At 46.2% G+C, this 13,478-nt stretch overlaps 1 protein-coding gene across 1 annotated transcript; it reads left to right on the top strand.

Moving 5' to 3' along the window:
• The first annotated feature begins 10,887 nt into the window (after positions 1-10,887).
• On the top strand, positions 10,888-12,280 carry S100A7 (S100 calcium binding protein A7). Its single transcript, XM_039218921.1, has 2 exons — positions 10,888-11,028; positions 12,116-12,280. The coding sequence occupies exons 1-2, from the start codon at positions 10,888-10,890 to the stop codon at positions 12,278-12,280; spliced, it is 306 nt and encodes a 101-aa protein (XP_039074852.1).
• Positions 12,281-13,478: the final 1,198 nt, after the last annotated feature.

Genomic DNA, 13,478 nt, shown 5'->3' with positions numbered 1-13,478 from the left:
TTCTGGGGGATGGATCAAGGTGCCAGTAGATTTAGTTCTTGGTGAGGGCTCTCTTCTTGGTTTACAGATGGCCGCTTTCTCACTGTGTCCTCACACTGTGGCGAGAGAAAGCTCTGATGTCTCTTCTTCTTCTTCTCAGGGCACTAATCCCACTCATGAGGGATCCACCTTCATGCTTCATCTTAACCTGTCTCCCAAGGCCTCTGGGAGTTATGCCATCACATTGGGGGTTAGGGCTTCAGCATATGGAGTCAGGGGACCTTTTGAAGACAGTTCAGTCCATAACAGCACAATATGCTGTAACAGAGCATTTTTGAGATAATTGCAAGGTTTGCTAATTTTCTTTCTAAGTAGGCTTCATGCCCAGTGTGGAGCCCAACATAGTGCTTTAACTCATGACCTGAGATCAAGACCTGAGATCAGATCAAGAGTTGGATGCTCAACTGACTGAGCCACCCAAGTGCCCCACTAATTTTTCTTTGGAAAAATTGCAAAGGTTACTAAGAACAGTGTCTCTGCCATGCCATACTCGTGGTTGTCCCCAGCGCACAGGAACCTACAACAAACAGCAGTTTGACTCAGATTTAGTTTCACAGGCACACACATTTATACACTACCCACACTTAAAGAGGTTTTTTTTTGCCACACATAAACAGAGAGTGACAGTCATCCATTGTTTCTATGCAAATTCTGGAGTTTTTGCATGTATTAAAACTAAGATGGCTAGGGGAGCCTGGGTGGCTCAGTCGGTGGAGTGTGTGACTCTTGCTTTCGGCTCAGGTCATGATCCCAAGGTTGTGGGATTGAGTCCCACATCGGGCTCTTTGCTGAGCATGGAACCTGCTTAAGATTGTCTCTCTCTCCCTCTCTCTCTCTCTCTCTGCCCCTTCCCCACTCATTCTCTCTCTCTCTCTCTCTCTCTTGCTTTCTCTCAAAAACAAAACAAGGGGCACATGGGTGGCTTAGTTGGTTAAGCATCTGACTTGGGCTCAGATCATGATCTCATGGTTTGTGAGTTCGAGCCCTGCATCAGGTGAGCATGAGCCCCACATTCAGTAAACACAAGCTCCATTTTGGGTGAGTCCCGCTTCTCTCTCTCTCTCTCTCTCTTGCTCACTCTTGGAGAATTCTCTCTCTCTCTTTCTCTCTCTGCCTTCACCCACTTGTGTCCTCCTAAACAAGACCAAACAAACACCGCAAACTAAGATGTCTATATTCCTATCACTTGTGCAGACATGTAGAAACTGTACGGTCAATAATATAAAATAGCCACTAAAAAAAAGTAAAGCCCAAACCAAAAGTATTAGAAAAGAAGAGCTTTCCTTGTTTTGGTTTTGGGACATTTCATTCTCCCTGCTGCTCCCAGCCACCTTCCACTGAAGGGTGAAGGCAAGGACCCTCCTTCCCCTCTCCTTCCAAATGTCCTGTGGCAGAGAGGCCACGCCAACCAGGTTAGTGCTGATCCCACTGCCCCAGTGCACTGGGCAGAGAGTGAGCCGCAATGAGCTCTGCAGCATTCCTAACCTTCAGCTTCTGCCATCAGTTACTTACTATGATCGAATTTGGCAGACAGACCCTTTTGTTTCTGTCTGTGTCTTCCTAACCTCTCTTCCCCTGCCAATTCTATGGCCAACACCTGTAGAAAACCCGCTGGTCCTGCCTTTTGCTTCCTTCCAGCGTTGTGGCCATATTTCAGAGAGTAACTTGTCTGAAGAGATTCTCCAGGTTCCTGAGTTTTTGTTTCTTCCTGAGGATAAATTGTGCTGCTTTATAGGAAAGAAGAATAGGTTGCTCTATAACCCAGTCTAGAGCTGTTTCCAACACGGAGGCAGGCTTCTCTAGGCCCGTGCGACCACCTCTTACTTGTATTGAGTACAATGCATTCCTCTCTGTTATTTCTGCTGTCCATTCACCTGAGCCCATGAGCGGCCCTCCTGGGTCACAAGGGGGTTCGAAGGTGGAGCTGGGGATCTGGAACTCCTAGTTCCTGGGCCAGTGATTTCACCTGGGTTATTTCACCCTCCGATCCACTGCTCCTTTTCTGTGTCTGGAACTGTGTCTGGTTGTGTGGGTTTAAAGAAGAGTAATATCCTAGTGGCCTTCAAGGAGCTCCCTGCAATGCAGTTGGTGAGGAAAACACACACACCCTTGCATTCAGTATAATATGGGAATTGAGAAATAGGGATGAAGGTGCTTGGGAGTCTGGAAGGGACGAGAACTCTACGGGTGCAGCAGGAGTGTCCACAGAGAAGTCAGAGAATTGAGGAGAGACAATCGCAGGCAAGGCTGAGAGAGGAGACAGAGGCGGGGAGCCTGGCAGGGCATGGTGTGGTCAGGGACCCACAGGGGCTCCGTGTGGTGGTGGCTAGGGGTGGATGCAGACGACCTTGCAACCCTAAACAAGCTAACCTGAGGGCTCTGTTTCTAGTGGATAGTAGCCTCCTTGAAGAGATGGCCTTTGTCTTCTGGGTCCTTTGCATGTCCCTGAGGTGACAGAGTTGTGGACCTGTCTGTACTGATTATGCCATAAGAAACTTGGTCCCTGCTCTCAAGAAGGTCCCTGCTATCTCCAATCAGGGGTTTACAAGCTTTCTCCAGGATACAATAACAAAAACTCCAACCTAACCCAGTGCAAAGCAGAGCAAAGCGAACAACCTTGGGACACTTGTTTCAATGTAGATTCCTGGATTCTCCCCCAGATAACTGGTCAGTAAGCCTAGAACGGGGTCCTGGATCTGTATTTTCACAAAGCCTGGAAGTTTCTGCCCCGGTGGTCTCCAAAGCACACAGTGAGCACTGCTGGTCTAGACAGAGACAGTGCTTCAACCAGGCTGAGCCCAACCTTGACACCTGGACGAACATTTATGGTAAATCAGCAGCTCAGGTAATGCATTTGCTCTTATCATGCCATGGGAAATATAAGCAGAGAGTAATCTTCTAGAACACTCTTCACTCTCTTTGCAACAGAAAACATCCTCCACTCCCTCTGGCTGCTGCTTGGGTCACTGCCTTATCTTGTGAGTCTCAATGACATTTGAAACCTGCAGCAGAAGTAGACATCTCACCTCTCCTGTCTTCTGCTGCTGCATTGCGTGTCCAGATGCCTTCCTGGGCTTTCCACCTGTCCTCTGAAGTTACTAAAGTCTGGTCATTCCAAGGTTTCTTTTTCTAAGTCTGGTTCGGATGCTTGCTTTGTCTCTTTAGATTATGCTTTTGCTTTTTAGCTCACCTCACAATTTCTTGTTGAAAGCTAGACATGATGTATCAGGTAAAATGAAGTGAGGTAAATAGACTTTAGGTGTGAGGTTAGGAGTCAGGCTGTCCTGACTGCTTACTGTAGTTGTGGAGCCAGGGACTGTAATGTCTTCTGGAGCCCTTGTTTTTGTCTCCCTATCGTCTGAGTTTCCCTCAAGTCCCCTTAAATAGGCTCTGAAGTTTTCCAGTCCTTCCGCTGCAATTCTTTTGTTACTATACAGGAATAAAGGTGAGCAGAAACAATTTCCTTTATTATTACTATTATTTAAATTTACATCCAAGTTAGTTAGCATATAGTGCAATAATGATTTCAGGAGTAGAGTCCAGTGATTCATCCCTTACATATAACACCCAGTGCTCATCCCAACACGTGTTTTCCTCATTGCCACTTGTCCATTTAGCCCATCCCCCACCCACAACCCATCCAGCGTCCTCAGTTTGTTCTCTATATTTAAGAGTCTCTTATGTTTCCCCCTTCCTGTTTTTATATTATTTTTGCTTCCCTTCTCCTATGTTCATATGTTTTGTATCTTAAATTCCACATAAGTGAAGTTATATGATATTTATTTTTCTCTGACTAATTTCATTTAGCATAACACACTCTAGTTCCATCCACATTGTTCTGGCAAGATTTCATTCTTTCTGATTGCCTAGTAGTACTCCATTGTATATGTATACCACATCTTCTTTATCCATTCATCTGTAGATGGACATTTGGGCTCTTTCCATACTTTGGCTGTTGTGAATAGCACAGCTATAAACATTGGTGTGCATGTGCCTCTTCGAAAGAGCACACCTGTATCCTTTGGATAAAGACCTCATAGTGCAATTGCTGGGTCTTAGGGTAGTTCTATTTTTAATTTTTTGAGGAACCTCCATACTGTTTTCCAGAGTGGCTGCACCAGTTTGCATTTCTGCCAGCAGTGCCAAAGGGTTTCTCTTTCTCCACATCCTCGCCAATGTTTGTTGTTACCCAAGTTGTTAATTTTAGCCATTCTGACTGGTGTGACATGGTATCTCATTGTGGTTTTGATTTGTATTTTCCTGATGATGAGTTTGCCCAGAGGCGGGAGTCTTCCACCACCACCACGGCCTGGGATACGGTGGGGCCCGTGTGAGGTGATGAGTGATGTTGAGCATTTTCTCATGTGTCTGTTAGCCATCCGGATGTCTTCTTTGTAAAAATGTCTATTCATGTCTTTTGTCCATTTCTTCACTGGATTTTTTTTTTTTTTTTTTGTATTTTGGGTATAGAGTTTGATAAGTTCTTCATAGATTTTGAATACTAACCCTTTATCCGATATGTCATTTGCAAATATCTTCTCCCATTCCATTGGTTGCCTTTTAGTTTTGCTGATTGTTTCCTTCTTCATGCAGAAGATTTTTTTATCTTGATGAGGTCCAAAAGTCCACTTTTGCTTTTGTTTCCCTTGCCTCCAGAGACATGTTGAGTAAGAAGTTGATGTGGCCAAGGTCAAAGAGGTTTTTGCCTGCTTTATCCTCTAGGATTTTGATGGCTTTCTCTCTTACGTTTAGGTCTTGCATCCATTTTGAGCTTATTTTTGTGTATGGTGTAAAAGAGTGGTCCGGGTTCATTCTTCTGCATGTCGCTGTCCAGTTTCCCTAACACCATTTCCTGAAGATGAATCTAATGTCTTTATTCCATTAGATATTCTTTCCTGCTTTGGCAAAGATTAGTTGGCCATACGTTTTGGGTCCATTTCTGGGCTCTCTCTTCTGTTCCACTGATCTAAGTGTCTGTTTTGTGCCTGTACCATACTGTCTTGAGATTACAGCTGTGTAATACATCTTGAAGTCTGGAACTGAGACACCTCCAGCTTTGGTTTTCTTTCTCACGATTGCTTTGGTTATTTGGGGTCTTTTCTGGTTCCATACAAATTTTAAGATTGTTTGTTTTATCTCTGTGAGGAATCCTGGTGTGGGGGCTCCTGGGTGGCTCAGTTGGTTAAGTGTCCGACTTTGGCTCAGATCATGATCTCATGGCTCGTGAGTTGAAGCCCGATATCAGGCTTTGTGCTGACAGCTCAGAGCCTGGAACCTGCTTCAGATTCTGTGTCTCCCTTTCTCTCTGCCCCTCCCCTGCTCTCTCTCTCTCTCAAAAATAAACAAACATTTTTAAAAATTAAAAAAAAGAATGTTGGTGTTATTTTGATAGGGATTGCATTGAATATGTAGATTGCTTTGGGTAGTATCTACATTTTAACAATATTTGTTCTTCCTTTGATAGGGATTGCATTGAATATGTAGATTGCTTTGGGTAGTATCTACATTTTAACAATATTTGTTCTTCCTATCCAGGAGCATGGAATATTTTCCCATTTTTTGTGTCTTCTTCAATTTCTTTCATAAGCTTTCTATAGTTTTCAGTGTATAGATTTTTCACCTCTTTGGTTAGGTTTATTCCTAGATATGTTTTAGTTTTTGTGCAACTGTAAATGGGATCAATTCCTTGATTTCTCTTTCTGCTGCTTCATTATTAGTATAAATAAATGCAACCGATTTCTGTTGATTTTATATCCTGTAACTTTGCTGAATTCATGGATCAGTTCTAGCAGTTTTTCAGTGGAATCTGTTGAGTTTTCCATATAGAGTATCATGTCATCTGCGAAGCGTCAGAAACAATTTTCATTTCCAGATGGCCAAAGGTTTAGAGATAGTTCCAAGCCAAACTTGACCCGGATGTATAGCCCAAAGGTGCCAAAGGTCTGGTGTAAGGGAGATGCTGAGGTGTTACTTGGATGCTAGGAATGGTTGCAAACACTTATCCCTTTGACAGCAAACAGGATGATCTGAAGTTGGTTCCTGGGACATGGGCTTTGTGTCCTGAGGAACATCCATCTCATTCTTTAAACACTCAAGACTGATAACCAGGGCCTGCCGTAGGTCTTTTCTATACATCTCATCAGAGAGGGTGGCTGATGTCCAGGGAACATAAGGTCACAGATCAGAATCCTTGGTCACCATAGCAGGAAACCCCTCTAAAACAAAGACAAGAAAATGAACAGCATGTGGTATCTGAAACAGAATTATTGGAAATTATGGTCACATTCATACATACACCCATAAAGGAATACAATACAGCAATACAGTAACACAGTACACACTCCAACATGGATAAAATCTACACATTTAATATTGAGTAAAGAAGGCAAACTCAGCAAGACACATAGAGTATATTTCCATTCATGTAAAGTTTAGAAAGCAGAAAAAAACTGTAGTGTTTAGGGATGTGTGGCTAAGTGGTAAAATATAAGGAAAATAGAGAGCCTTGCCAGAAAAGTCTAGGTGGTGATTATCTTGAGGAGAGAGAAATGACTGTGTGTCTGTAAATGTTCCACTCATTGGCCTAGACCACAGTTAGAGGCTTTAGAGATAATTCACGGGAACAGCACATTTTTGTTGTCTGTAGTTTTCCAGGTGTCTGATCTATATCAAATGAAAAACTTAAGTAACACACAGACCAAAATAACTATTCACATTTTCAAGAATGCATACAAACAAAAGAAACAATTACATTGCTTTTTTTGGAGGATGGATAGCAGCAGAGGTTAGAGGAAAACAAATGAATTGATCAATGGTGTTTAAACTCCATAGTTGAAGATTATGAATACTTCTGTCTCTGAATCTGAGGCAATAGATTGAGCTAAAGAAAAACATAAATATAAAAATTAAAAATCAATTTTAAGAATTGTGACATGGTTCAAAATTCAAGTGCTACAATAGGGCTTAAGTGGAAATTAAGTCTTAGTTCCAATGTGTGAAGACATCTCCTCTCCAAATTACTTCTTGTGTACCCTTCTTTGAGGATGTTTAGTAGGGGTAAGAATGGGTGAATCAGAGAGGTCTGGGGCTGTAAACGTGAGCGTCACTGGGGGACAGTGAGGCCAGGCTGGAGCATGGTGGCCCCCAATCCAGTTCCCTCCCTCTAGGGGACTAAGATGCAGGGTTGGTGTCAAGGTGATGGGTCACTAGGAGGGACCAGAAAGCTGGAACAAAAGTTCCCAGATGAGTTGGAAGGGCAGTTCCCCAGAGGCCCCCAGGTCATCCTGACTTGCCGGAGGCCGAACCGGCAGGTCCAGGGGTCCCTGAAGGATGGACGGTGTCGGCGAGAGAGAGAGAGAGAGAGAGAGAGAGAGAGAGAGATGCCCCGGGATTCTTTCTGATCACCAGGCACGCATCTCTGTCCTGTCGGTTTTTGTGTCTTTATTTAAAGGTTCAGCAACAAGATGAAGTCAGAGAAAGGAATTTCTTACAATGGGAGGCCTTTTGTGATAGCAATAGTAGAATTATTCCGACCAAGGAAATCACAGAATGTTCTTAGTGAAAAATAGGATAACTTATAGGTCAAATTGTATACAGATAAGCTAGGAGTATTTTGTCCGGCTCTCAAGAGGATGAATGTTTCTGAATTGGTTTGTTTGTGGAGACTATCATGGGGGCCCTGAATGGGTCAGTCTTTTGCCCCTGGCTTATGTTTTAGCTACTGTTATCCATCCTCATCCCAGCTGCCAGTGTAAGAGAGGGTGTTTGTGGAAAGTAGGCCTTGAGGAAGGGACTGTTGTTTCACCAATTAGCAAAGATCGATGTGGTAACTATGTTTTGCTCTTAACCCCAAAATAGGCCCTTAGTCTCAGGGCCAGGCTCAGTTGTAATTCTTGTGTTCTTAACCCCCTAAGTCTCAGATCTGCAAGGCCCATAGGAAGAGCCTTTTGACAATCACCCATAGAGCTTTCATCTAAAATCTCTTTTGTAAAGGCAGGAATATGCTTTTCCTTATGAGGTATCTGTTTTCAGAATATGGGTCTGATATGGAATATTGTGAGGCCTGGTCAATACCAGCAGGCTCATTTCCAACATGAGCCAGTAGTAGCAGAAGGAGATCCCAGTTTTCGTTTCTCATGGCAGGAGCTGTGCACACACTGCCATTTCCGTGCTGTGACTGCCACCCAGAGAGGCCGGTGCGGCTCCCGGCACTGACTTCCCAATTGGACCAGCCTTTCTGCAGCAGAGCTCACATCATGGCCATTGTCTCCCAGGCAGACTTCTGCACTGAGGAAGGAGGAAGGTCATTAAAGATTTTATAGGAAGACAGCAGTCACAGGGATGGGTGTTTGCCTAGTCTCCTGCCGGCAGGCTCATTCTGTGGCAGTCACCACCATGAATCTAGACAGTGGGGACCCTATTGGACCCAGGCACCCACTGAGATGGCAGGGTGAAGCTCAAGAGTGGGGCTAAGGTCAGGACTCAGCGTTCTGACTCCAGTCTCCCCGCAGGGGCAGGTGACAGTACTGAGCCCATTTGCTCTGTGTCCTCTCGTCTGTCACCATGGAGCATTGCCCCTATCTCCCTCCTGGGCTCCAGTAAGGACCCAGTGTGAAGAAGGGAGTGAGATGGCCTCGCTCCCTGGACTTTGAGCCCAAAGTTGCCCCAGAGGTTCAGTTGAGGGATTAAGAGGTTTGGACTCAAGCTTACTGTCTACCAGTTGTGTAATCTCAGTTTACTTAAAATCCTCTTAAACCTTGTTTTCCCTCCCTAACATGGAGACAACAGACCTGTCTTATAGGATGGTGAGGATTAAGGAGGAAAGCAGGTACAGCAGGTATCTTAATGCCTGACACATTTAAGAGCTCAGTAAGCAGGGGTAATAGTGTTAGTTCTCAAAGCAAATCTGTAGAAAGGCGGGTGATGAGCAAACACAAACCATGCTACCTCCCGAGTCTGAAATCCCACCCTCTTGAGGTCCAGAAACCCAGTTTTCTCCATCCTACTCCCTGTCTTGTTGTGACATGTCCCACTGGTCTCCAGCCCTAGATCAATTTGAGGAAAGGAGAGGCTCTGGGTGGAGTTCCTTGGAGGTGCAAGACCTGGTAGCCTGGGATTCTGCTAGGAAATGCTGAACACACGCTCCTAGGTGTGTGTCCACATCCGAGTTGGCCAGAGCTCCAGGATGCAGGTAGGAAACATGGCCCCAGGGCCCCCAGCCCTTGGAAAGAACCAGGCAAGCCCCATAAAGGGACCAGTCTTCACCCAGGTGTGCACATCCCACTCATCCTCCTCAGTGACGCCTCCTCTGCTCTGGTAAGTCTGCACTTGCCTCTTTGCCTTTTCTGAGAGGGGTGCTCAGGGCCTGCAGGAGCAGTCAAAGCAGCTGTGGGAGAGGATTCAGGAGCATGGATGTAGTCACAGCATGGCCACCAGAGGGGCTGTGTGGCCTTCCCTCCAGCTTGAGGTCTTTGTGTCTCTGCACAATAAGACAGCTGGACCAAACACTCCCCTTGTTCCTTTCGGCTCCTCTGAGACAGTTCTTGTGGAAACATCCACAGTGGGAGCTGAGGACATGACTCTCTCTCTCCTCTTTGTATTCCCTCCTCTCTGGGGTCACCTGCCTGCCATGCCCTGGCTTGGTGGAGACCCACTCTGCACCCCAATTTTGGGGAAGAGTAGGTGCCCCTACCAAAGCCTTTAAGGCCTTCCTAACCTGGGACCTACACCCCTACTAGCCATTTCCCTCATGAGATGTCCTACGCCTGTGTGGGGAAGGGACTGATCAACCAAAACCTCCCACCTGCACTGCATCCCGGGAAATGCCCAGTTACCATCTGGTTACAGGGCTCAGCTCTGGTCTTGGGTGGTTCCACTTAGTGACAGAACAGCTTTCTCTTGCATCTTTCTCCCACATCAGGAGGTGATGGTGGTTTGTATTAGATGCTCACATGTATAAGCCAAGCTTATTTTCTGGGTGCTTTGGAAATTCTGGGATGTGAAGGCAGCACTGTCCAACTTTTCTGTCTTGGGAGTCAGTCTAGTCCAGACCTCTGACTATTGGTGGGAGAAACTCCTTCAGGAAGTCAGATCCTCTCTTTACTTAAACATGGTCTAGACTTGGATGTTCAGACAGCAGGGAGGTCAAAGGACAAGTTATCCTCAATAACAGACAATCCCCAGGAATCCATCTCTCCTCATCCACCCAGTAGCCTAAGAACCAGGGTAGGTATTTCTGTTCATTTTAAACCTGAAGCAAACTTTGTCCCCCAGTCCTTCTTTCTTACTCTTGGGGATGGTCTGGGACAGAGCTGTGTTCTTTTGCTTACACTCACACTCATGTCCAGAAGTTTCCACAGACTATATGGTCACGTCGGGTTTCAGGGAGTCTTGTTCCTGAAGCATCTTAGGAGAGTCTGAGCCAGATTAACAGTGACACTGTTCTTCCCCATCACTCTCATCCTGACGTTGGTGCTGGGGGAAATGGATTTGATGTTATTGGAAGTGTGAGGTCATCTAAATGCTGTGTTTTGCTCAAGGCCCCACTTTTTCAGGTGGCTGACCCCTAACCCCTGCTTCCCCAGTCTGTGGCCCTACCCACATTTGGACTTCCATGTTCTCCTTCATCTCCTCTTGGACCCTGATGCATGTGACCCAGCCCAAGACATGGCCGCACCCTTCTTTTATGGCATGTGTCCCAACATGCAGAGAAATAGTTTCTTCTTCTCCACCTGAGCCTTCTTCATTTGCTCCCCTGTCCCCATCCCATCATCCTAAACATAGAGACTTTTCTCACCTGGAAAAGGAAAAATGAGTCGTTGTCTTTCTGGCAGCTGTTTGAAAGCCGAGATGAGCAACACACAAGCTGAGAAGTCCATGATGGGCATCACTGAGCTGTTTCACAACTACACCACGCACCATGACACCATCAACAAGCCAGCCTTGCAGAAAATGCTCCAGGAGAATTTCCCCAACTTTCTCCAGGCCTGTGTGAGTCAGGCTCTGGCTTGTCTGGGTCAGGGAGAGGCTTTACCGTGTGTGTGGAGGGGGGTGCAATGGGTGGGCAAGCCCCATGGGCCTTGACATATCTGAGGACTCTTTTCTGGGAGGCAAACTCACTCTTTGATATTGGGTGTTCCTGAGCCTCATTCTGCCTCCCTGCTCCCTCCTTTCCAGCCCCAGGCAAGACTAGCCCTTTGAGGAGACAGAATGCAGGACAAGGGGTCTGGAGCTTGGAATCAGAAGCCCCTGCCATTGGGGTTTTTCTGCTGTGTGACTCTGGACAAATTACTCACACTCTCTGATCTTTCCTTTCTTCCCATCCAAAGAGGGTATAATATACTTTTTTTTTTTCTTGGCTAGTGTTAGAACAAATGAGAATATGTAAGTGGAAATACTTTAAAAATAGCAACATGTGATATAGATATGAAGGAATCCCAATAGATGATCAGTTGAAGTACTGTGATTTCAGGGGTAGTATACAGTCTTCCTGTTCAGCAGAATTCTTCTCTCCAGAAAACTCATTCCTCTGGTTCAAGTGGAGCCTCATCAAGATGGAACTCAATAGAAATCATAATACTGTTGATATGAACATAGCCCTTTACATTAGGCTAAACTTATTCTACACTGGGTTTTATTATACTGTTTGAATGCACAGCACTTACTAGCTAAATGTAGCAGACAGCTGGGCCCCAGGGAAAGGGAACCCAAAGAAGTTGGGATGGGAGGAAAGTAGCAGCATCTGAAAACCCAGCCTGTGCTAAGGGAGAGTGTAGATAGTGCACATAAACAGGGATTGGTGGGAGGGCCCTGGGGCTGACAAAGGTCACCTGTCTCCTTCACCCGTGTGGTTAAAGGTACAGACTGCTCAGAATCCCCATGATGCACCCGTGAGTTTCTCACTGATGAATCTCCAGGCAACAGCTCCAGGACCGTGGCCATGCTTGCGGCGCCCCGGCCCCACACGCCCTCTCACTAGGTCCCCACCTCAGGGCGCCTCTTTTCTCTTTATTCCAGCCCAAATCTCATGTGTAATGGGGTTTTTCTTGTTTGTTTTTTTTTTTTTCTCTCTCCACAGGACAAAAAGGGCACAGATTACTGGGTCAATATCTTTGAGAAGAAGGACAAGAATGGGGATAAGAAGATTGAATTTTCCGAGTTTTTGTCCTTGCTGGGGGAAATAGCCATGGACTTCCATCAGCAGAGCCACAGAGCCGCCCCTTGTTCTGGGGGAAGCCAGTGATCCAGCCCTGCCTGAGGCCTCTGGAGACCCAGAGAAACAATAAAGTCCTTCTTTCCACCAGAGACTTGCGTTACGATCTCCTTTTCTTTTGTTTTTCTTTCTTTTTTTTTTTTTTTAACAAATAGTTTATTGTCAATTTGGTTTCCCTATAACACCCACTATGTCCTTTTCTTGGTGTGTGTATCTTACAGTAAACAACTGTTGGTTAGATCCTCCAGTAGATGCCAACTTTCTCTCCAGCAAATGCTTAGTCCCAGAGGACTCCCTCCAGTGCCCTGAGACCTGACTGAGTCACCGTCTGTTGGATCTCGAGACTCACCTGTGTCTCCAGAACACCTGGAACCGGGTGTTCTGCACAGCTTGCTGTAGTCCAGACAACAGCTCTTGCTTGTTTCCCAGACTATTTCATGACTGGGGTGGAGCAGTGGCCTGAGCACTGGATTCCTGTGCTGTGACCAGGGCCCTGCCCCTGTGTCTATGTGCTTGGAGTAGCGTGAGCGGACACACCCTCTTGCTCTCAAATGTGGCTTGCTGAGTGCCCCACATCCAGCTGGGTGCTGGAGATGTAGGGGCAAATGTGGGGGAGGGGCCCTTATAACACACAGGGGCACTCACGGAGGGATAGAGGCTAACGTTCAAGCTCCAGATGAGGGCGCAGGAAGCAGATGGCTTGTGGTTCTCATTCCCGAGTCAGGTGCTGTGGAAGTAAAGATGCAGAAATAGAAGTGGTGTGGTGGCTGCTCCTCCCCAGAAAATGCCCATTTTCTTGTGGCTCCTCCACTGGGAGTTGTTAACCCTCCCCAGTCTTATGCCCTTCACACCCTTCAAGCCAGAGGAGAGCCAGCGTTCGTTGTCCCCATTTTATCCCCATCCTGCCACCGTCAAACACCCTCCTTTCTTACCGGACTCACCCTTTCCTGGTGCGCAGAGGGAGCTGACACTGGATTATGTCGCCCTTCCTATCTTACCAGGAGCACATATATGGAGTGAGCTCACAGTCTGGGGCCAGAAATAGAGACTAAGTGGGGTCTTGTGTGAGTGATTATTGAGGGAGGCCCATCAGGTGAAACCTGACAAGCAGTGAGGGGGCAGCAGGGGGCTGGGAAGAGGCTACAAAAAGGCGTGAGCTCAGCTTCAGCCTGACCCTCTCGAGGGCTCTGAGGCATGAATGAAGTTATACAGCTGCCTCCCATTGAGG

The sequence above is a fragment of the Hyaena hyaena genome, unplaced genomic scaffold (genome assembly GCF_003009895.1).
Source record: "Hyaena hyaena isolate Hyena2069 unplaced genomic scaffold, ASM300989v1 scaffold_783, whole genome shotgun sequence".
Taxonomy (NCBI): domain Eukaryota; kingdom Metazoa; phylum Chordata; class Mammalia; order Carnivora; family Hyaenidae; genus Hyaena; species Hyaena hyaena.
Note: the sequence above shows the minus strand (reverse complement) of the source record. Positions and strands in the feature narration are given on the sequence as shown.